This window comes from Hyaena hyaena, unplaced genomic scaffold, assembly GCF_003009895.1.
Source record: "Hyaena hyaena isolate Hyena2069 unplaced genomic scaffold, ASM300989v1 scaffold_21, whole genome shotgun sequence".
Classification (NCBI taxonomy): Eukaryota; Metazoa; Chordata; class Mammalia; order Carnivora; family Hyaenidae; genus Hyaena; species Hyaena hyaena.
Window position 1 is genome coordinate 6435473 of NW_024080653.1, and position 22057 is coordinate 6457529.

The 22057-nt window shown below is 57.5% G+C and overlaps 2 protein-coding genes across 14 annotated transcripts in view; one reads left to right on the forward strand and one right to left on the reverse strand.

Moving 5' to 3' along the window:
* Positions 1–2789, forward strand: part of TBCD (tubulin folding cofactor D) — a 155617-nt gene extending 152828 nt beyond the window's left edge. For both annotated transcript variants that reach the window (XM_039226427.1, XM_039226428.1), the window contains one exon: positions 2597–2789. In XM_039226427.1, coding sequence (XP_039082358.1) covers positions 2597–2611 — 15 coding nt within the window. In that variant the 3' untranslated portion in view covers positions 2612–2789. The remainder of the gene's footprint in view (positions 1–2596) is intronic.
* Positions 2404–22057, reverse strand: part of B3GNTL1 (UDP-GlcNAc:betaGal beta-1,3-N-acetylglucosaminyltransferase like 1) — an 89869-nt gene continuing 70215 nt past the window's right edge. For 8 of the 12 annotated variants that reach the window (XM_039226433.1, XM_039226431.1, XM_039226437.1 and 5 more), the window contains 7 exons: positions 21564–21659; positions 17281–17405; positions 12651–12786; positions 12504–12572; positions 12245–12319; positions 5229–5331; positions 3668–4644 (listed from right to left, as the gene is read on the reverse strand). In XM_039226433.1, the coding sequence (XP_039082364.1) occupies positions 5251–5331; positions 12245–12319; positions 12504–12572; positions 12651–12786; positions 17281–17405; positions 21564–21659 (582 nt within the window). In that variant the 3' untranslated portion in view covers positions 3668–4644; positions 5229–5250. Of the gene's footprint in view, positions 3341–3667; positions 4645–5228; positions 5332–12244; positions 12320–12503; positions 12573–12650; positions 12787–17280; positions 17406–21563; positions 21660–22057 lie in introns of those variants that run through there. The other 4 variants (XR_005527425.1, XR_005527424.1, XM_039226432.1 and 1 more) reach the window with 4 other exon arrangements.

Consider the following 22057-nt stretch of genomic DNA (forward strand, 5'->3'; position numbering starts at 1 on the left):
AGGTGAGGCCACTGGGGACTGGCATCTGTGCGTGGTGCCAGGGAGAGGCCGGCAGGCTCTTCCTTCCCATGCGGTCCATGCCGCCCCATTCTGGCCACGGTGTCACTGTGGTCAAAGCCAGACCACACGCGTGGCTGTCTTCTTGGGTCCTGTCTGTAACCCAGCACCGCCCGTCCCGCCGACACAGGTGTGGGTCTCGTGAGACATGGTGCTCATGCATTTCTGCCTCCGGTTTTATTTTTCCAAGACCATCTTGACTCTTAGCCCCTTGGGTCTCAGAAAGCTCTACGAAATTGTCATCAGTTTACGGCGTGGGACTGGCCAGGCATTAGGCCAAGGTCATCTGGAGCCTGTGGGTCTGCTTGGCGAGGGCAGACGTCTGTGATCCGAGTCTCGCAGCCTTGAGCGCGCAGGACCCCGTGCTTTACGGTGTTTGGAACTGCCCTAGTTCTTGGATCGTTTCTTCTGTTTTTCCATCCTTTTTTCTCAGCATTTCAGTTTGGGAGTTTCTATCGACTAGTCTTCAGGTTCACGAATTCTTTGGCCATGCTCAGTCTTCATCTCTGTGAGCATGTTCCTGCTGTCTGGGAACTCCTTTCATTCTGTGACTTTCCACCTCTGCTCACTGCCCATCTGCCCTTGGTGGTGCCCACTTTCCCCATCAGAGCCCTTGGCACGTAAGTCATTGTTTTATTTATTTAGTATTATTATTTTTTTAATGTTCTCTTTCTTTCTTTTTTTTTTTTTTAAATATTTTTATTTATTTCTAGGAGAGAGAGAGAGAGAGACAGCGTGAGCAGGGGAGGGTCAGAGAGAGAGGGTGTCACAGACTGAAACAGGCTCCAGGTTCTGAGCTGGCAGTCAGCACAGAGCCCGACGCGGGGCTCGAACCCACAAACCGCGAGATCATGACCTAAGCGAAAGTCGGACGCTTAACCGACTAAGCCACCCAGGCGCCCCTGTTTTATTTATTTCTGAGAGAGAGAGAGAGAGCATGAGCAGGGGAGGGTGAGAGAGAGAGGGAGATGCAGAATTGGAAGCAGGCTCCAGGCTCTGAGCTGTCAGCACAGAGGTGGGGCTTGAACCCACGAACTGTGAGACCATGACCTCAGCAGAAGTCGGACGCTTAACTGACTGAGCCACCCAGGCGCCCTTGGTCATTGTTGTTTTAAACCCTGGTCTGATTATCCCAACTCTGCTGTTATCTGAGTCTGGTCTAGATCTTGGTGCCATCTCTCTTGGTTGCTTTTTCTTGCCTCTTGGTGTGTCTTGTAAGTTTTTGTTGAAAGCTAGACACGTTTGGTGACAGGAACTCAGGCCTCGGGATCATGGGGTTTGTGTCTGTCCGGCAGGGGCCCCTCTCCACCCCCTCCAGCGCGTCGTGCCCCGGCCATCCCTGCACTGTCTCCCTTGGAGCATCGGAGTCTGAGAGAGGACCCACGGCCGTGACCTTGGAGCCCACCCGGGGAGGCGGTGGGCTGCATGGCAGTTTGCGGTCATCTGAGCAGACCTCAGCCCTGGGCTCCGCTGCGCAGCTCCGTCCCTGCCGTCCCCTGCAGGCGCCAGGGCTCTGGCAAGACCCTTGTGCTGGAGACGCCCGGAGTGTGGGGGCTTTCCAGAATCGTGAGCAGTGAGCCTGGGGCCCTGGAATCCCCCCAAAATGGCACATGCTTTCCGCTTGGGAGTGCGCTCTGTTGGCCCCTGCTCCAGGCAGTCGACGGGTGCCCGAGAGCAGCTCTGGGGCGGCCTCTCTGCTCTCACGGGGCTCTGAACGCGCAGCACCTCGTTGTCATCTTTGCCCTGTTGCCACGCGCTGAAGGGGCGTCACCCGGAGTGTTCCTTATCTGTAAGAACGCCTCCTGCCTTCGAGTCTACCTAGGTAATAACCGCACTAGAGTTTTGGGTGTTTACACCGTTTCCTCTCTGTGTTTTCTTATATTTATATAAATGGTAGGTCTTCTCTGTATTTAATCTAGTTGAATAATCTTGGTTGGAATGTTTTGTCCTCTTGCGTTTAATGTGTGGTTATAGACTTGGGTTTACGTCTGTGGTCTTTGATTCAAGCTCGGTCTGTTTCCTTCTCTTGGCCTTGTGAGGATCTGCAGGGTTTATCGCTTCACATCCCCGCCTGTATGGCGGCTTCTCTGCCAGCAGGGACCGTGGGAGCAGGCGGCGGGCAGGGCGGCCCCAGGTGCGACCCCGACCCCTTTCCCCGCCAGTCCTGTCAGCTCTTCAGTTTCTTCTCCCTCGGGCTTGGAATCACATTGTTACTTTGGATGGTTTTCCTGCGTCCCCTCCCGTGCCACACGGTGTGGTGGCTGTGCCCACCCTTCTCTTGGGCGCTGGGGGCTCCGTGAGGGGTGCAGATGGCTGGCCAAGTGCAGCATCAGCTTCCCAAGTAAATACACTTTTTATGCTTTTATTAGGAAAATTTCCCACACAGTGGATGATGATTGTGGAAAAGTACCAGGGACCTCCCCCCCCCCCCCCCCAGCGCCTCGAGGTTATGTCGGCCTCGGGGGTCCTGGGTGTCTGGGGAAATGGAGGCCTAGAGGGGGTGGTGCTGGTGGTCTGACCCTGCGCTGTGTCCCCACAGTCTGGCACCCGCTGAGGCCCCCTGCCCATGGGGAGGAGCCTGAGGACGGTCAGCACGGGACAACTGGATGCGGTGCCGGGGACTTCAGGGTCCCCCCACGGTGGGGGCTTTTCCTCACACGTGTCCTGGGACGTTGGTGCTTCTGTCTTCACGTCCACAGGACCCCGTCTATAAAATCATGTTCTGAGCAGTACTGTGTCTGTGTGTGATGCTGATGTGCGGGACTGGGGGGCAGAGGGAGGGCCAGAGAAGCTGCTAAGTGGTGGGGCGCTACCTTCCCTCTGCCTCACCCCGTTGTACCCGGTGCGTGTGGACGTTGCACGTGGTCGCCCACCCTCACGCAGTGTGCGACGCAGGCGCCCTGCCTGAGGCCGGCGGGGCCCCGCAGGAGAGTCTTGAGTAGCCAGTCAGGGACCCGACGGAGGCACGCGTGGGGACCGGCACCTCCCGCGAGCCGACAGCCCAGCGAGCGTGTGTTCTAGGGTACTGGGTTCTCCGGCGACGTGGGGGAGCACCAACCGCAGTGCGCCCGCTCACTGCCAGCAGGGTGCCTCCTCCCGGGACCCGGGGCAGGCGCCTCCGCCAGGCTGGCGTGCAGATGCTGCTGGACGCAGAGACGAAGGTGGTAGCCGTGCCAGGGGCGGGTGCTGGCTGCTGCTTCCGTCCCCAGGAGCGGTTTCCCTGCCTGGGCCGCACCGCTGCCACGTGGGGACGTTCACCCGCTGTGTGCGACCCCTCAGGCCCCTGGAAGGGAAATCTTACGTTACTCTGTGGATTAACTTTCCCCCTCAGAAGTAAGTAGAGAGTTCTCTGAGGGGCGGAGGGTGGCGGGCGGGGGGCCCAGCCCTGCAGGGCAGCGTCTGGACCGTGGCTGCAGAAAACCCAGCCACGGCTTCTGGGAAGCAGTCAAATGAACCGTTTCTGGTGTAATTTTAAAAATCCACAAGATTTCAAACAAAAGCCTCTTTGGAGACACGGGGACAGGTCGCTGGCCCACGGACCCATCAGAGGCCCTGCCTCGCAAACCCACCCCCCCGCTGGCCTGACCGCAGCCTGAGGCCACATGGCCACACTGGCTGCCCACGGCCCAGCGCCTCTGCTCACTGTTGGCCACGTTGGGCCTGGAGGGTCACCCACCTTCATGCACCTGCAGGTTCTGGAGCCCCCTGCGTCCAGGTGCCGGACCCGGGGAGGGGGGCTCTGTGCACTCACAGCTTAGGAGTGGGGCTAGGAGCAGACGTGACCGGCCCCGTCAGCAGCACCGAGGCCCGGAGCCACATGCGATGGGCAGGGCGCTGGACTGTGGTGGACAGAAGTGGCTGGGAAGCCCTCCAAAGGGACAGTGGGCGGGTGCCCCGCGGGGGAGAGCACCTGGTCAGCCCGGGGAGCCGGGGGCCAGTGTGCCTGGAATGAACGAGTCGGGGAGGGGGTGGCGGGGGCCACGCTGCGCACACGGCCACGTCCGGGTCCCTGTGAGCAGGTGCTGCCGCTTGGAGTAAGGCGTTGACGCCAAGCCGGGACCCTGGGTGGTGGTGCCCTCGGCAGTAGCGTGAATGAGGACAAAAGGGGACGGCGGGGACACCCCGGAGCCACTGCTCTGGTGGGAACGTGTGGGCAGCCGAGTGTCTCTGCGCGGAAGCCTGGTCAGCAGACAGTGAGCGACTGAGTGCCGGGTGCACAGAACGGGTAACGGCTACTGTGTAAGTAGAATTTGGAAACAGACCAGAGTAGCACAAAGTAGGCAGCATGATCATCCACGTTTCTAGAAGATGCTGGTCCTCCCGCACTCAGAACACAGCGCCGCTTCTCATGCTGACCCCGTGGGCCCGGGATCCCGGCCTCGCTCGTGTGAGCTCTGGGCGCAGGCTCTGGCCCTGGGTCATCGCCACCTCCGGCAGAAGTCCCGGTGACCCGGCCCACGGACGGCCTCGCTCGGGTCCTGAGGCAAAGGGGAGCCGGCTCCCTCACCCGCGGTGGAAAGCTCCCTGGTCGCCCGTGGCCGACGGGATTTGCTCTCGACCCGGGTTTGAGCCCTGGGGTTCCTGGAGCTGAGAGACCAAAGGTGCGAGACTGCCCGCAGCCCGCAGCCGCCAGTTCAGAAAGCCAAGCAGGCCCCCTCCCGCAAGGACGTGCGCCCCTAACCATCAGGCCACCTGAGCCCCCTTCCCGCACCGAGTCTCTGCCACCGTCACGGGACCAGGAGGCCCCGCCCCCTGAGCTCTGGGCGCACGGCCTGCGCTACCACGTCTCTAACCAAGTCACGCGGGAGCTGTGCCCGGGTCACCCAGATGGACCCGTCAGGAGCCTGCGCTGACGAGCTCCCGGCAGGACAGACACAACACGCCGGGTGGCGGCAGTGCGGGGCCCCTGGCGGCAGAGGGGCGTCTGCGCCCGCGCGGACGGGCAGGGACACACGCTCCACAGGCCGAGTGCTCACGGCCCCTCACCTTACCGCGCGTCCACCACACCCTGGCTGAAAACGCAGGTGCGCGCCCTCCAGGTGAAGGGTCAGCCCCGCGCCCATTTCGTGCCACCTCCCGCTCGGCACCCTCTCCCTCGAGGCCGCTGGCCACACCTCCCAGCACCCTCAATCCCTCTCCTGGGCGGTGGCTGCGGGGGGCCTTCCGCGTACCTGGGAGCAGCCGTCCGAGCCGTCAGCTGAAGTGGAGGAAGTCCTGGCCTTCCTGCAGGTGCAGCGACCTCAGGTTGTCCTCAAAGGCGCCCCCCGTGAGGTCCTGCGGGAGGAGCAGCGAGTCCGGCTCAAACCTTCCCAGCCCCCACTGTGGCCCCCACAGATCCCTCCCAAGGGGGCCTGCCCGTCAGGTGGTCTGCCGTGATCTTCTCTGTTAAGGGGAGGGGACTGGACACGGGGGGGACGTTGCCAGAAGTTGGCCACGAAGTTCTGCTGGTCACTGGTAGGAAGCAGGGGGTGGGGGGGTCCTCCGAGGCGCACCCTCCCCCAGCCCCAGCTGGAACCTGGCCCCTCGCTGCAAAAGGTAGCTGACCCCTTCCACAGGGGCTCCGGGAAGGAAACGACCCCCAGGGGCAGCTCCACTTCACCCCCGGGTCCGGGCCACACTGGCTCGCCTCTCCACGCCCCACCCCTGCTGCAGAGGCCCTAGCCCTGACTCCGGGAGCTGTCAGCAGACCCTCTCCTGCCTCTTGCTTGGCCCCAGCCCTGCCCTGGGTTGAGGACCCCGGAGTCCATCTCTATCCAGGGCTTACCTGTGGCCCCATGAGCTCCCTGAGGTGACCCCAGGGCTAGTAGAGCTTCAGCTAGGCCCGTGCACTGGTGCTGGCTCTGGCCAGGCCGCCTGGCCCCCTGGGTGGGAACCCGCTGCGGCTCCAGCCAGTCCTTCAACCTGGTGGCCTGTCCCCGATGCAAGGGGCCCAGCACTCACCCCTGTTGGGTTCCTCTGTCCTTGGGCCCAGCATAGGGGTCAGCTTGGTCTGGCACAGCCTTGACCACTGGGCACGGCTAGAAATACTTAAATGGGAAACACGAAATTCCCACACTCTTCACCTGCTGTCCGTTCCCCGCTCCCCCTTCCCATTGTCTCTGGGCCCGAGTTTTCAAAGGAAACACCTGTGTTCAGGCCAGCCAAGCGGGACTGTGGCCCAGAGAGGATTTGGGAAGGGGGCCCCCTTTCAACAAGATGCCATTGAAGTTAGACGCTTCTGTAGATTAACGTAAACCAACAAAGGATTAGGATCCAGAAGCATGAGAACTATAAGTTGTCAGGGGAAGATCTGCTCCCACAAAGTGGGGGGAGCCCGATCCGAGGTGTCCTGGAGGAGGACGGAGCCTCATCAATAAGATGCGAATCCTAAAACCACAGCGAGAGCCACACCCCCTCCTGCACCCTGAGCGGACACGTTGGGGGTGCAGTCCACGACCCACACTTCCAATCCTGGATAAAGCCCGGAAACGGGCATTGGTGTGACATTCACAAGGCAACAAGAAGGGACAGTCTGCCCGCCTCAGACGTGACATGGAGCAACAGCTCATTTAGTCTCCTTCACACACACTACAGAAACAGGCAGCACAGGGGTGTCTGGGTGGATCAGTCGGTTAAGTGCCCAGCTTCAGCTCAGGTCATGATCTCCTGATTCGTGGGTTCAAGCCCCGCATCGGGCTCTGTGCTGACAGCTCGGAGCCTGGAGCCTGTTTCAGATTCTGTGTCTCCCTCTCTCTGACCTTCCCCTGCTCACGCTGTCTCTCTCTCTCTCTCTCAAAAATAAATAAAACATTAAAAAAAAGAAACAGGCAGCATAGACTGTATGGTTTGGGGATGCGTACGCATGCAGCAGTAAAAATGGTAAAGAGATTATGTGAATCGGGACAGCTCTGGGGGAAGGCTTTTTTCTACGTGGGTTGGCTACTTGTGTGGGCACAATATTAACCTATGCAGCACGTTCCAGAACAGAGGTCTGCAGTGTTTCTTCAAGGGCTGTATAGTAAATATCGACAGTTTGGTGGTCATAATGTCCTGTGTTCTAATAAAACTTTATTCACAAAAGCAGGTGGTGGACCATGCATAGGCCATGTGTTAATAGTTCACAGTAAAAACGTTTATTCAAAAAAGAAAAATGTGAGGTAAATTCTAAAAAAGAGTAGAGGAAGGCTTGCCTCCCTAATGGTAAATACCGTAAAGCCCAGGAATTAATGGTGCGGTGCACGGACAGACGGAAAGTAGACCAAGAGTCCAGAAGTAGATCCAGACGTGTGTTCATATCCAGCATAAAAGTTCAGTGTCCCGTTGTCAGAAAAGACAGGGATTCCCCAAATAGTCCCAAGTGGTCTTTGGACAAGTGAGCATCCAAATGGGAAGAAAACTTAAGAGTCCCTACTTTATTTTTAAATTTCTATTTATTTTGAGAGAATGTGTGTGTTGGGATGGGGGTGGGGGGGCAGAGAGAGGGAGAGAGAGAATCCCAGTGCAGGGCCGGAACCCACAAACTGTTGCGATCATGCCCTGAGCTGAAATCAAGTCAGACACTTAACTGACTGAGCCCCACAGTTGCCCCGAATCTCTAATCTTTTTTTTTTTTTTAATGTTTATTTCTGAGAGAGAGAGAGAGAGAGAGAGAGAGAGACAGCGTGAGCAGGGGAGGGTCAGAGAGAGAGGGAGACACAGAATCCGAAGCAGCTCCAGGCTCTGAGCTGACAGTCAGCACAGAGCCCAACGCGGGGCTCGAAGCCACAAACCGTGAGATCATGACCTGCGCCGAAGTCAGACGCTCAACCGACTGAGCCACCCAGGTGCCCCCATGAACTCTAATCTTTATGGTAAAATAAATCCTACTTGTCAGAGATGAAGAAACAAATCTCAGACGCAAACCTGGGGAATGTGCTTTAAAATTTCACATTCAGGAATTAAGGTCTTAGAATGAATAAAACTCCAAAATCCATACAAAAATCAATTTGCTATCTAAACAAAGATTTTCCTAAAAGGCAAAAATAAAGTCAAGTGATAGAGAAATTCACAAGACCGATCATCGAGGTTTTCGTTACGTAAAGGAAATACTAACAGACCAACAGAAGAACGGGCTGAAGAACAGATAACTCACCAAGAGGGAAGTAAAGACGCTTATAAAAACGGGAAAGACACCCTCCTTACCCATCACAAGACCCTGCAGACCTTCCGCCCATGATGCGAACGTGGCAGATTTGGCCACGCCGGGGGGGGGGGGAGGAGGGCCGCTGGTGGGGGCGAGCGTTACCACCGCCTCCTGGGACGGAGCAAAGGAGCGAGGTTCCACGTAGATAGTCACTGCAGCAGTATGTTCGACAGTTAATGATAAAAAATGGTCTAGAGGCGTGAGAATTAACTGGAGGTAAGGGGTGAAGCATCCGTGCGAGCGAACAGGGTGCAGATACTCTTTAAAATGAGGCACGTGAACCCCAGGGGCTCCTCCTCCCAGAACTCGTCCAGCCCCTGACGGGAGCGGGGGTGGTGGGGAGCCCGTGCAGGGCAACCGCCCCTGGAGCCGTGCCAGCCTCCCACCTGCGCGGAGAAAGCGTGTGTGACCCCAGGGTGCCGGGCCACACAGGTGCCCCCCGATGAGACCGTGGGACCCGGCAAGCTACACAAGGGCAGAACACACGGCTCCTGGGACCTCGGACAAGATGGGCGTCGGGCACTTTGGGGGTGACACCTGTGTATCAGTAAATTTTGTAGTTTTTATCATTTTGGGAAACAATGTTTGAAGTTAGGATTTGCTTCACACTGTCAGGTGGGGGAGCTGGGAGCATAGAACCCACAACGGCCACGGAGGCAGGCTGCACAGGGACATGCCACATAGACACACCGCACGGGGGGCACATGCCGCATGGAGGGACGCGCCACACGGGGACAGTGGAGACGGCTGAAGGAAGCTGGCTTCCTCTGGCTTTGGTGAAAAGGCTGAAATGTGCTAGGAAGTTTGCTTGATTAAAAGATGACGACAGGGGCGCGTGGGATCCAGCCCCGCACTGGGCTCCGTGGAGCCTTCTTGGGATTCTCCCCCGCCCTCTGCCCCTCCCCTGCTCCTGGGTATCTGCCGTTTCTCAAATGAGCATTAAAAAAAAAAAAAGACAACAGAATCAGATGGTCCCAGTGGGTTCATAGGGAATAATCTGCAAGACCTATTATGTAAATAAAGCAAAAAGCAGAAAAAGTATTTAAAACAATGCTACTTCCAAAAAAACCCACCCATTTACGTCTGGTGGCAGGTGCCCGTGGGGTCTCTCCAGGGACAGGGTGAGGGGCGGGAAAGGGCTTCACTGCCCCCAGAGCTGGCCCCTCAGGAGCGGTTTTCATCGGGGATCGGGGGGGGGGGGTTTAACTCCCGGCAATACCCAGAGAAGCAGACCCTTAGCAGAGCTCATCTCTGAAAAATTACGAATATGTTTGTGCAGAATTTAAGTGTTCATTGTGCAACCTTATAATTATGCACCCGGTTTCCCCAGCAACTTGGAACCTTGCTTATCTCAGCTTTAAACAGCCTTGTTCCTTTCAGGAAACTGCTTTCAAACCAGAAAACCCACAGCCGGGTGGACAGAGGTGGGTCTGTGTCACCCCCTGTCCTGGAGTGCAGGCTGGACCAGCCATGGGACACGGCCAAGGAAGGGGTGGGATGTCACTTCTGTGACTTGGTGACACGTTACCGTGACTTCCGTCTTGCTAGCAGACCCCGGTCCGGGCAAGCCTCCCCCTGTGACCACGTCTTGGCCGGCACCCCACCAGCAGCTTCGCGAGAGCCCTGAGGCCCCGCCTGTGGTGCCTGATTCTGAACCACGCACACCGTGAGGTAAGAAGTGTGTGTTGTGTGAGGCCAGCGTGTGGTACTTCACCACGTAGCAGTAGTTAAGTAAAGAGTCAAGCTGGCAAACAGGCAAGCCGAACAAAACCTCAGGGTGACAGTCGGGACAGAGCTCGCTCGGCCATGGTGCCCCGACAGCTAGACGGCCGTGTGCCCAAGAACGGGGCCGGCCGCCATCTGCCCACCATACACGACACTCAGAAGGAAATGCAGGGGGAAACCATGGCGGCCCTGGGTTTGGCGATGGTTTCTCGGCTATTGCACCAAAAACATGAGCAACCAAGTCAAAAACAGAGAAATTGGACTTTGTCAAAATTAAGTACTTTTTGTACCAAAGGACCCCATTAAGAGAGAAAAGAAGAGAACCCGCACGAGAGGGAGGACCCACATCTGGAATACACGAACTCCTACGGCTCAACGAGACGAAACCCAGAGACAGAATGGGCGAAGGACGCCAACAGATGTTTCTCCAGACAGGACACCCGAATGGCCAACAAGCAGCTCAGAGACACGGCATCTTCGGTTGTCAGGGAAACGCAGGACCAAAACCACGGGTGGGAGCAGTTGGCAGCCACCCGGGCGGCCGGGCCACCACCGCTAGCGGACGAGCGTGGAGACGCTGGCGCCCTGCGCGGTGGTGGGAATGGGAACCGGTGCCGCCACTGCGGAAAACCGGTTCCCAAAACAAACACGGTGACCCAGTGACCCCACACTTCCGAGATGGACACGCTTCCGCACAAACTGCACGGACACTCACAGACGCGGGGCTCTAACCACCCGCGACGGCAGGATGGGGGGGGGGCGGGGGCTGGTTCTTTTCTGAAGGTTTCACCACCTTGCAAGTCCGTGGCGTTGCCGAGAAACAAGCAGCACTGGCGGAGTAGCGCCTGGGACAGCACGCGTCTGCCTCCCGCGGTTTCCCGCGGTTTCCCCCCGCTGGAGTCCGGCTCGGGATGGGCCTGAGCGAGGCTGCCTCACGGCCGCTCTCCACCCTCGGGGGCCTCCCTCCGAGCGGCCCCTTGAGCAAGAGACAGAGCCCAGAACCCAGAGCTGTTCTCCCAGTCCTGCCTACGGGCCCTTCCCGGGCCGCTGCCCCCACCTGACCCACGTCTACGTCCGGGGGTGCTGGGCCCCCCACAGGGTCTTAAAGCAGCCAGCAGGGAAGAAGGTGCCCCTCCCTGCCCAGTCCCGCCGTGCGCAGGGCCGCAGGCTCCCCGAGCCCAAGGCTTGGAGCAGGGATGGACTCTGCCTCCGTGAAGGCTCCTGGCATGCTGATTACAGCCTCACGGGCGGGCAGCTGCTGGAGGTGGTGCCCGTGTCCCCGCCTGTGCCACAGCCCCCCTCCCCCCGCAGCAAGCCCTGCGCCCCATCGTGAGGCCTGCTGCACAGCCTGCCCACCGGAGCTGGCCTGGTCCCGTAGGGTACGGACTCAAACGTGAAGGATGACACTTCGCGTTTACGTTTATATAAACGAGAAAGCAGCTTTCTGACCCTACAGAAGGAGGTCCTCACTGGGACACAGCTGTTCGTCGCAAGAGAAGGTTATGAAAGTAACCTTTTCTGGAAGAATCCATGGAAAGGCAAGTCCCTTGTGGAAGAAAAGGTCTGCCGCTCTAACCAATGAAGGACGGGCACCAGAGTCTGTGCAGACGTCAGCCGGGCAAGAGGCGGCCCTGGGAGCACGAGCTGACAGAGCCCTTGTCTGGCGGAAGAGGCGGGCAGAGCCCTCTGGAGGCCGCACGAGGGCACGTGGGGGTGGGGCGGGGCCTTCCAAGACCCTTCAGGTCTCCAGTCACGAGAATGTGCGGACTGTGCCCTTGCTGTTGCCAGGCTGGACATGACCAGGGCCCACGGCCAGATTTCAGCATGTGGGGTGTTAGTGGGCAACGAGTGAATTCACAGGCCAGCCTGACTCGGGCAAGCAGACGCTGTGTGATCGTCACTGTGTGATCCCCACACAAAGCCGGAGCTGTGAAGCGGGCACCATGCCCGTGACCTCAGCGGAAGGGGGAGGATGTGGCGGGGAGAGCTCTCGGGACAGCCCTGGGCATGGGGGCCGCAGTGCTGGGTCAGAGGTGCATCTTGGTGGTACTTTCACCACCTGCCACCCTTCATCTTTGCCAGGGCATCTGATAAGTGCCCAGAAGGTGCCTCAGGCCTGGCACTGAGCAAGTTTCCAAAAAACATTGCTTTTATAGAAAGGCAGCCCATTTTGCAAGGGCTCTGTGGCGGCCTCTCCCAACACCTCTGCCCAAGCCCCATGTCAGACGTCACAATCCCACAACTGGGGGCATGTCCCAGCCACGCGGTCGTCAGTGGAGCCCAGCCACGGCTGACACTTACCAGCTTCACGCAGATGACGAAGGGCGGCCGTGCGGCTCGGAAGTGCAGGATCGGAATCCGGGGCTTGGGCCTTTCCTGAGGGGCAAGAGGCCTCGTGGGCTCGGGTCCGTGCTGGCCATGCGGGCCCGTGGCCGCCCGGATTCCTTCCCCCCCATCCAGCCCTGAGGTGCCCCCCAGTGAGAGGACAGGCGGGGCAGGGACCCTGGTCGCCCTGGGGCCCGAGAGCCCCGCCCTCCCCTCCCTGGAGGGCCCCACACACCTGAGAGTCTTCGTGACAGTAGAAGCCTTTCCTGATCTTGTTCTCATCCACGTCACAGAAGGCAACCACCTGGGGAGGGGGCAGGACACCAGCCTCAGGGACAGGGGACGGGGGGGGGGATGCAGGGGAAGGGGCACAGGGACCCACCTTGCGCTGCGCCCTGGCTGTCAGGCTGCGATAGAGCCGGCGGCCCTGCCTGCCCGCGTTCCAGATGGTGAAGGCGGCCCAGCGCGGCAGCGCCCGTTCTTCCAGGAAGTGGACGCGGTGGGTCCAGATGGTGCTCCTGGGGGGGCGGGGGGGGGGGTGAGCCACGTGAGCGGGGCCTCCAGCTGCCCAGGCCTTCCTCCCCACCTCGGGTTTGCTGGAGGGGTGACGGGTGAACCAGGGTCGTGCCACCTCACCCACACAGCCCCAGCGCTGGCACGTGCCTTCCTCAGGGCCGTGTCCTCAGGGGCCCTGAGGGACGCCAGGCACAGGGCAGGGGGCCACGCAGGGGCGCCGCCCGCACCTCCAGTCTGCTCAGGTGTCCGGGGCCCCAGGGTGCCAGCACATGATGAGACCACGTAGAAGCTGTCACAACCACGTGCTTTACGGGCAACAGGACAGTTCCTGCAGCAGCACGGCTGGCGACCTGCAGACCAGCATGTCCCCAGGGGCCAGTCTCCCTGCCCCGCCCCTGGTGGCTGCAGAGCAAATGCCCAGGTGGGGAGGGGTCGGCAGCCACTGGGTCAGAGGCCACAGGAGAAGGTGGCAAGCCCTCGGGCGGGGTGGTGGGTGGCGGCAGACCGCGTGCCCGTGAGGCCGAGCAGAAGGGCAGGTCTCAGGGAAAAAGGTGGATTCTGCCGCGGACATAACGCTCCGGGCGGGCAGTGCGTGCGGTCAGGGAGCCGTCCCCGTGCAGTCTAAGCGTAAAGATGCGGGTGAAGGTGTGACCCCCACATACCCACCGAGCTGGCCTTGGCCGTGGGGCTGGGAACGCGGCTGCGCGGGAAATATGATGAAAACTGCTGAATGAGGTAACTGCTGGCCATTCTCAGTTTAAAAACAAGGACAGCCAGGGAGAGCTCTCACCGGGGGCCTCCGGGCAGAGTCAGGAAACGCCACTCTCGACAAGCCCGAGGGTGTAATTAAAGCTCATTACTCTGAGGTTTTGCCACTCACAGCTCAAAGCATTTAATCCAACACAGAAACTAACATGAGATCACTTCTTTTGTGTTGTGGGTGGCAAAGCCTCACGCTGCAAAAAAGAAAGAAACCTCTCAACATAAAAGACACTGATCCCATGCAAACAAGATGAAGGCGTGTGGGGACAAAGCCCGTGGCCTGCGGCCTGGTCCTTCCTGGACACGGGGGCTCCTGCCACACCGTGGGCCTCCACCAAGTCCTAGAGAGAGGTCCTTCCCCCATCTTCCTAGAACCTAAGGTGACGACACAGATGGGAACATTCATGATGATGACAGGAGAGCCCCAGTGTCCCACCCTTGACGGCACACGTGGGGTGCCCAACGTCCCCATATCACGGATCTAATTTCTATCTAGTTCTGATCACCGCCACCAAACGCTGGATCCAGTGGCCACGCGCACGCCGGCCACGCCCCCCGTGTGGACTGGTGATGACGAAGGGCAGGGACTCTCCGCCTGGCTGGAGCGTCTGAGGAAGCACATCCCACAAACACATGCTCTTGTGTCCAGCTTCTTTAGTGACCGTATTGCTTTGATCTCAACCCCAGTCCCTGTATCTGTCAGTAGTTTATCTGTTCCATTACTGTGCTCATTTGGGTTGTTCCCAGTTCTCGGCTGCGCTGAACGATGTTTCCACGGCTCTTGCCTGAACACCCACACGGGACTGCTGAGGCACCGGGGATGTTAATTAATTTAAAAAGCGCCAGACGTCCTACTAAGCACTCCTGCGGACAGAGCAGGACAGTTCTGGCAGGTCCACACTCTTGCCACCCTTTGGAGTCGGCAGACATGAACTTGGCCCTTCTGCTGGATGTGTAGTAGGTGTGCGTTATTTACATATTACACGGTATTGTTTTGCGAAGTGTGTTGTTGCCTTTCTTCCTGGTGCTTGGGGTTCTTTCTGTGCCTTCTGTTTGGTTCTCCTGCAGATGCGTGGATGGTGAGTATCTCCTCTCCGCCCCACAGTCCACCACTCATCTTCCTAATGGTGTCTTTTGAGGTTTTTAAGTTCTATCAAATCCACTTTATGAAGTTTTAAATGGCTAATGATTCTCATGTCCTCGCTGAGAAGTTTTTGTCTGCCATGGAGTTGTGAAGATGTGCCCTGGTGTTTGCTCCAGACGCTTTCTGTTTTAGCTGCTTCTTTTTAATGTTTTTTTTTTTCCTCCTGAGAGAGAGACAGCGTGAGCAGAGGAGGGTCAGAGAGAGAGGGAGATAGAGTCTGAAGCAGCTCCAGGCTCTGAGCTGGCAGTCAGCACAGAGCCCGACGCGGGGCTCGAACCCACAAACCGTGAGATCATGATCTGAGCCGAAGTCGGACGCTCAACCGACTGAGCCCCCAGGCGCCCCTGTTTTAGCTGTTTCTATGTTTGTGTCTAAGATCCATCTGGAATTAGTTCTTCTGTACGGTGAGTGATTCTCTTTCCTCCATCTTTTCCCATGTGGACATCTACTTGTTCTACTTGTTGAAAATATTTTCCTTTTCCATTAAATGCCTTTGGGGACTTTGTTGAAAATCCGTCTATGATACAATTTTGAGTGTATTTCTGGATTCTCTCTTTCCCTGGTCTCTGTCCACCCTGTGCCGTGGCTTCAGTGCTGAAATCGAGCACGGGTAGTCCTCAAATTTTGCTCTTTTCAAGGTTGTTTCGGCCATTCTGGGTCCTTTAATTTTCCACGAAGATTTCAGAACCAGGTTATCAATTTGCACCAAGAAGCCAGCAGACTCCTGTCCTGGGACCGTGAGTTCGGGAGGCTCCTGCCCCAGCACTACCCGTCTTCAGACTCACAAGGTGGCGCCCCCGTGTCTGCGCCCAGGGGTTCCTTCATTTCCCTCAGCACTTTCCCAAGGACACAAACACACTGTGTGAAATGCATCCACGAGTATTTTATGTTTGATGCCACACAGGTTTCTTAACTGCGTTTTCAATCGTTCATTGCAAACATGTGGATTGTGTGCTCCAGCTGATCCCATAAACTGTGACCATTTTAGTTTCAGCAAATTAAACTTTTCTCTAATTTCCTTTGTGATTTTTTTCCTTGGTTGCCTAATTGCCAAGTATTTTGGATTTTTAGGATGGGTTAATGATTTCTAACTTAATTCTATGTAGCTATAAAACACATCTTGTGTGACTGCAATCATTTGAAACTGGTTCGGAGTTGTTTTCTGGTCCAAAGTATTGTCCATCTTGCATCTTACAGGGACGTCTTCTGTGGCTGTGTCTGTCCCGGGTCAGGCCGAGGTTCCCAGGGTGACGCAGCCGCAGATTTCCTCTGCTTTGCTTCGTCCCTGGCATGTGGCACAAAGCGCTCTGACTGTAGCTGAGGACTTGTATGTTTCTGCTGGGGTTTTTCACGTGGAGACTGTCATTAGATGCACACACACACCTGGCGCTTTGTCCTGTGACGTGACCTTTTCCCCTTGGGTGCAAATCACACTTGCATGGAGTCAGCTTCATGACAACAAACCCCAAACAATGATGCCCCACCAGAGCTATTATATAAAATTCAGATTTAACAGAGGACAACCCAAATCAAGCTCTTTTACTGAAAGCTGGAAAACAGAGCTTAGTTTCAACACCCAACAACACACGTGACCCCCCCAGTCAATGCGGATGCTGCAGTCTGGGCCCTGCCCACAACAGTCACACAGACCGGCACCACATGCCCCGGTAGGTGGACGGCAGCCCTCCCCAGACGGAGGCCGCAGCCTTTGGGGGAGTCCCACGGTGAACCCCACTTCCAAGACATGAATGAGCCCCTGAGTCAAGCTCTTTGCGTTCAGAGGGCCCAGTTCCCCCAACCCTGTTTCTAAAAATGAGCAGTGTCACAACAGCGAGGCACCAAGGGGTCACACACTTGTAATTGTGACAAATACGCCAACACACAAACAGTTCAAACTTAAGAAATAGGAACAAACCCCTTCCCTCGCTTCCCCCTCCTCTATGTTCTGCCCTGGAAGGACATGCCCTAGGGCACGCCGGCCCCTGGGGACATGGGACAGAGCAGGTGCCATCAGGGCAGCCCCCTTGGTGGAGGCAGAGAAGGCACAGTGAGCCCACCTGTAGCCGAGTTAGGAGGGCACTGGGCTCCCTGGGAGGCTCCTATCAGCTCATGGCAACTGAGACCAAGACTTCAAAGAATACGTACGTGAGAATTCTACCTCATTATGAAAGGGGACAGACATACGGCCTTCATCCTGGGGAAACCACGACCACAGACCCTGGGGCAGAATCCCCCCATGAAGGCCACAGACTCGGTGTACCCACACCTGCCACACTCACCTGGGGTAGAGACCCGCCCCAGGTAACCTGTGTCTACTGCACTGATCCTGGCTTAGACCTTGGCTGGCCTTGCACACTCCACCCCCCCCCACCCAGTCCCTGCCCTTCACCCTTGACCCCATACCCTGACCCCTCATGCTCGACCCTGGACCCTCACCCTCAACCCCGGCCCCCAGCCCCTCATACTTGACCCCAGACCCTGACCCCTCATGCTTGACCCTGGACCCCAACCTCTCACCCTTGACCCTGGACCTTGGCCCTCAGCCCCTCATGGTCCCCAAAGCAGGTCTGGAGTCCTGGGACCTACATACTCGAGGACAGAGTGTGTGGCCGCGCTGGGGAGGTAGCGGTAGAGCAGGAGACACTGGTCCACGCGGACGACCCCGCCGCCCTTTCTGAGGTGGTCGTAGAAGAAGAGCAGGTCCTCAGGCACACCCTGCAGGGTGAGACAGAAGCATCGACCATTGCTGGCGGCTCTGCACACCACAGCCGTGCCAGGAGCTTCTGTGTGTGCGTTGACGCAGGTGACTGGGCACGGGGACTCGCGCCTGGCCTTGTCGGCCGGCCTCCAGCGTCACGGGCGGGCCCAGCACTCAAGTGTGTGATGTCACCTCAGGACAGGACGTGCTAGCCAGGAAGAGCTGGGGGCCCGGGGTGGACAGGCGTCCCCAGCGGCGCCCTCGCTCATGCTCCCTCCCCATGAACGGGGTCCCTGAGAGCTTTCCCCTGGGCCTCTCCGTCTTGAGAGAACTCAGCCCCCCACCAGCCCGTCCTCGGTGGTGACCACGAAAGCTGGAAGCCAGACACTAACTCTGCTCCCTTTTCATTCCCTAAACTCAAGAGTGACGGTCATGTGGGAGGAGAGGTCTGGGTCCTGGCCGCCAGCCGTGGGCCACAGAAGGTGCACAGTGAGCGGAGCCGGTGGCGCCTGGTCTCCTCAGCGCCCACAGCCTGTCCTCCAGGGCTGGCGCCACCGCCAGGCCTCTGCAGGCTGCTGCCCCGTTTGCCTCTCTCCCCAGGGGGAGGGTCGCAGGGCTGCCCCCAGGAGATGGAGCCCTGGGAGATGCTGTCTCCACGGGGCAAGCACGTCCCCAGACTGGCGGTCTGTGCCAGGCCTCAGAGCGTTGGTGACCACCCCTCCCAGTATGCCTGGTCTGCTGGTTCCCCAGGAGCGCAGCTTCAGGCTCAGGGCCGGACACTTCTGGAAGGGCTGAGCCCCACCAGGGAGCACGCGGCACTGGGCGCATCTCCCTGCTTGGCTCTTGTCCCCAAAGTCAGCTCCATAAAGCCAGCTGGTGCCCCAGTCTGTCCACCTGGGTCCCTCATGAGGCCAGCACGGCCCTGGAAGTCCCGGCCAAGGGGTCCAGCGCACACTTTCTTTTGTTATGGGCGGACCCCACATGCTCAAGGCAGGGTGACACAGCCGTGGGCACAGAGCCCGTGCCATCCGCGGCGGGCTGGCTAACGGGGTGGAAGAGCCATGAACACCCTTGTTTCCAACGTGCAGGCAGACAGGTATCTCAGCACATGAGACTTGAAGGACTAGTTTTTACAGAGACTATGATGACATGAAAAGATTTATACTAAAACGTTAAGGTAAAAATCAAGCTTCAAAACTGTTTGTGGCAGAGGCTAAAAGTGTGTCCACAGGAAATTAAACACGTGGGCCACACTCAGAAGGTCAGAGCAGCTTTGTGATGACAAGGTCACAGGTGGTTTGTGTATTTCCCTTTTTTCTAATTTTCTGTCTTTTCAAACCTTTAAAGAGCAAACTAACTCGGTGCAGTTTACAGGTTTAGGAAAGGGAAAGAAAAGGTGCTCTTTCTTCTTGGGACCTGGAAGAAGTCACCTTCAGGGCTTCCTTCTTTATGGCAAGAAGGAGAGCGAGAATTTAGTCGGATGTGGCCCTGGAGCGCCACCACTCCCCTCGAGTCAGAGAGTCTGAGCCACTGGTCCACCATCCTGGGCACCCGGCCACTAGGAGTTCAGGCTCCTGTGGCCGAAAACTGTAGAGGCTGAGATGGCAGTGGTGATGCGGCCGGGGAGGAGCCCAGGTCCTCCACTGGGGTTGTTCCAGGGGGTGGGGGTTGGTGCGTGGGTGTGGCGGGTGGAGAGGGGGCACTGAGGGTCCCAGAGGTGGGGGTGGGGGCGGGGCGGGCGCACTGAGGGTCCCAGACGTGGGGTCTGGCGGGCGGGGTGCACACCCCAGAGATGGGGTGGAGGGGGCTGGGGGCAGACGGAGCACAGGGCCGGTGCCAGCCCCCGCACAGTCTGGGACTGCTGTGCTGCTGTGGCAGGAGGGCAAGTCGTGGGCGACCCAGAGAACACAGGGACGGGCAAAGTCTTCATCTAGATGGAGCCCGTGTGAGAGAAAGCAGAAAATCACACACTTCCCCAGATGGATACAATTCAATCTGCTGATGTACCCACAACAAATCATGATTCGACCCCGAATCATGAGTCAGATCAGCAGGGACAGTCCCTGCACCTGAGAATGTGAGGGGACCCAGGGCGGGGCGGGGGGCAGATGGGCGTGTGCCGGCGGTGGAAATGTGCCTCTCCTGGCAGCAGACTGGTGAGTGAGGGCCTGGCGTTACCTAGAATACATCCAACTGCACGTTTAAACAGATGAAATGTATGCTATGTGAATTATACCTCAATGAACTTCCAAAATAAGGATGGATTGAACTCAGAATAGAAATAGAAGGAAAAGATAAAATCATGAGAAATGAAGGCTATATAGTAAAAAACGTAAGAGTGGGAGAGAAAGCTCCTGAGAGTACAGTCAGGGAACATTCCACTGATGTAAAACTGGAGTCTGCAAAACAGAAGAAGAAAACAGAGCAGAGGGCTCACTGAGAAGTACCTGCCAAGGAAAATGCTCGGATATACGGGCAGACCCCTTCCCCGTACTGGAATTCGCAGCAGGTACGTCCCTGTGAAGCTATTAGTTCCTAACAAGGAAATACTTTTCTCAGAGCCTCCAGGCAAGAAGATCACGTGCCTCACCAGGCAAAGAGAATTCGGTGTCAGTCTCTCGAAAGCAACAAACCTAGGCAACAATAGAACAGAATTTTCACTCTCAAGGAAAGAAAATGAGCCAAGGGTGTTGTGTACGGCCTGTGTCCCTCAAGCAGTGGGACGTGTATGGCTGTGGACGCAGGGTCGGGTGGGAGATGCAGCCACGTGTGTGTATCTTCCAACATTACTGGACACCACACAACAACGTGGGGGAGGGAACGAGAGGGTCTCACTGCTGGTTGTACAGGAAGTGGGGGGGGGGGCATCAGAACACCTTTAGAAGCGGGAAAATAGCAGAGCAGAAAAGGTTGAAGAAGAACACACAGGATTAAGGACATTTAAAAAGAGAGAAATACAGAAATAACCACTAGAACAAAATGCAAGCCTTCAATACCAAGAGAAATTTAAACAGCCCCTCAGTGGGTGACGGCTGCTGGCTGCGGATGGCCGAGCAGCCGCCCCTGCAGTGACCACGCGGTGCCCAGTGTGGAGGCCGGGCCGCGGGCAGCACATCAGGGTGGGAGCGACACAGACCCGCCAGGGATGGAAGCCACAGCCTTACTGCCCCGATGCCTCAGGATGGAACCTGGAGGAGCAGGGAGGTGGAAGTGAGAATTCCCATAATGTAGAAACCAAACAGGAGAAAATACCCGCAAACAAATACCTGATGAAGAACGCCAACAATATGGGCACCTCGAGGGCTTGGTCGGTTGAGTGTGCAACTCTAGGTTTTGGCTCAGGTCCTGATCTCTCGGGTCATGAGACAGAGCCCCACCTTCCAGCCTCGGGTCTCCAGATTCCTAAGAACCCACTGGCCGAGACCCTCTGCCAGCATCTGCACGTCCAGGCTCCCTCCTGCCCTAAGCCCAGCAGCTGGTGGGGGGGAGGGGGCACTCCTCAAAGATGAAAATGGTAAAGGCCTGACGAGTCCTTCCCACACACAATCCACCTTCTTCCACCATGGAGACCAGACCTTGCATTCTCAAAGCCAAATTTAAGGGAAGTTTAAGGAAAAATACACAAACTAACCCTAAGATTTTCTTTTTAATTAAGTTTAGCAGTATTAACCACAAGACTGTCGCAGGGGCAAGGGCAGAGAGAGCAAGGATAGAGGCCGGGTCCCCAGAGACCAGTGTGGGCCGAGCTCTGCGGGGGGGGGGCCCCGCGGGCAGGAGGGGATTTAGAGGAAGAGCCCAGCCCAGGATAGACGGTGTGCCCAAGGCCACCTGGCCCTCATCCCACAGGCAGCACGCTGTGATTTCCCACAAACAGCCTTTAAGCCAGGATGAGGTAGCCTGTGGCCTGCACCAGTCAGGCGCGGATGCCCTGATGCCAGCAGCCTTCACACAGAAATCCCAGGTGGTGCCAGGGCCTCAGATGCTCTCGGGGACACTCAGCCCGACCAGCGGAAGTGCTGGGAAGGCCTTCATGGGAGATGTTTCCCTAATCCCTGGATCCCCAGGGAGGGCAAGGGGGCACAGCACCCACACCTAGGGAGGCTGGGATTCTGGGAATTAGCACCCCAGGGGGTTGTTACCCCAGAGAAGGGGGTCTACAAGGGGTGCACACTTACCTGCCCACCCTCGTCAAATGAGCCCACGTGGGAAAACCATGCTCGAGAGCAGAACCAGGTGGGCATGACCACAGTTGGGCCATTGGAGGTAAAAACCTAGAAGCAATGACGATGACACAATTATCAGAGAAGAACGCCTTGTCCCAGACAACAACTCCTCTTCCACAAAGTGTAAGTCAGAAAGTGACAAATGAATTTGCCTTTCTTTGTAGGTACAGCAGTTCAAGGGACTTTACAGCCACATCAACAGTACGTGGTGCCAGGGCCACCAGATGGGGGGGAGGGGCCAAAAGAAGCCGTGGCCCCACTGGGGTCCTGTCTCCAGGTTAGCGCCACTGACTGTGTTCACCCCCCCCACCCCCACTCCCCCGCTTTTGACTGGCGGTGAAGCTTCATGTGAAAACAAAATCTAAATATGCTGCTTTTAATTGTAACATGAAAAAACTGAAAGGGGATAAAAAGATAGCGTAGATGAAATGGATAAACTCCTAGAA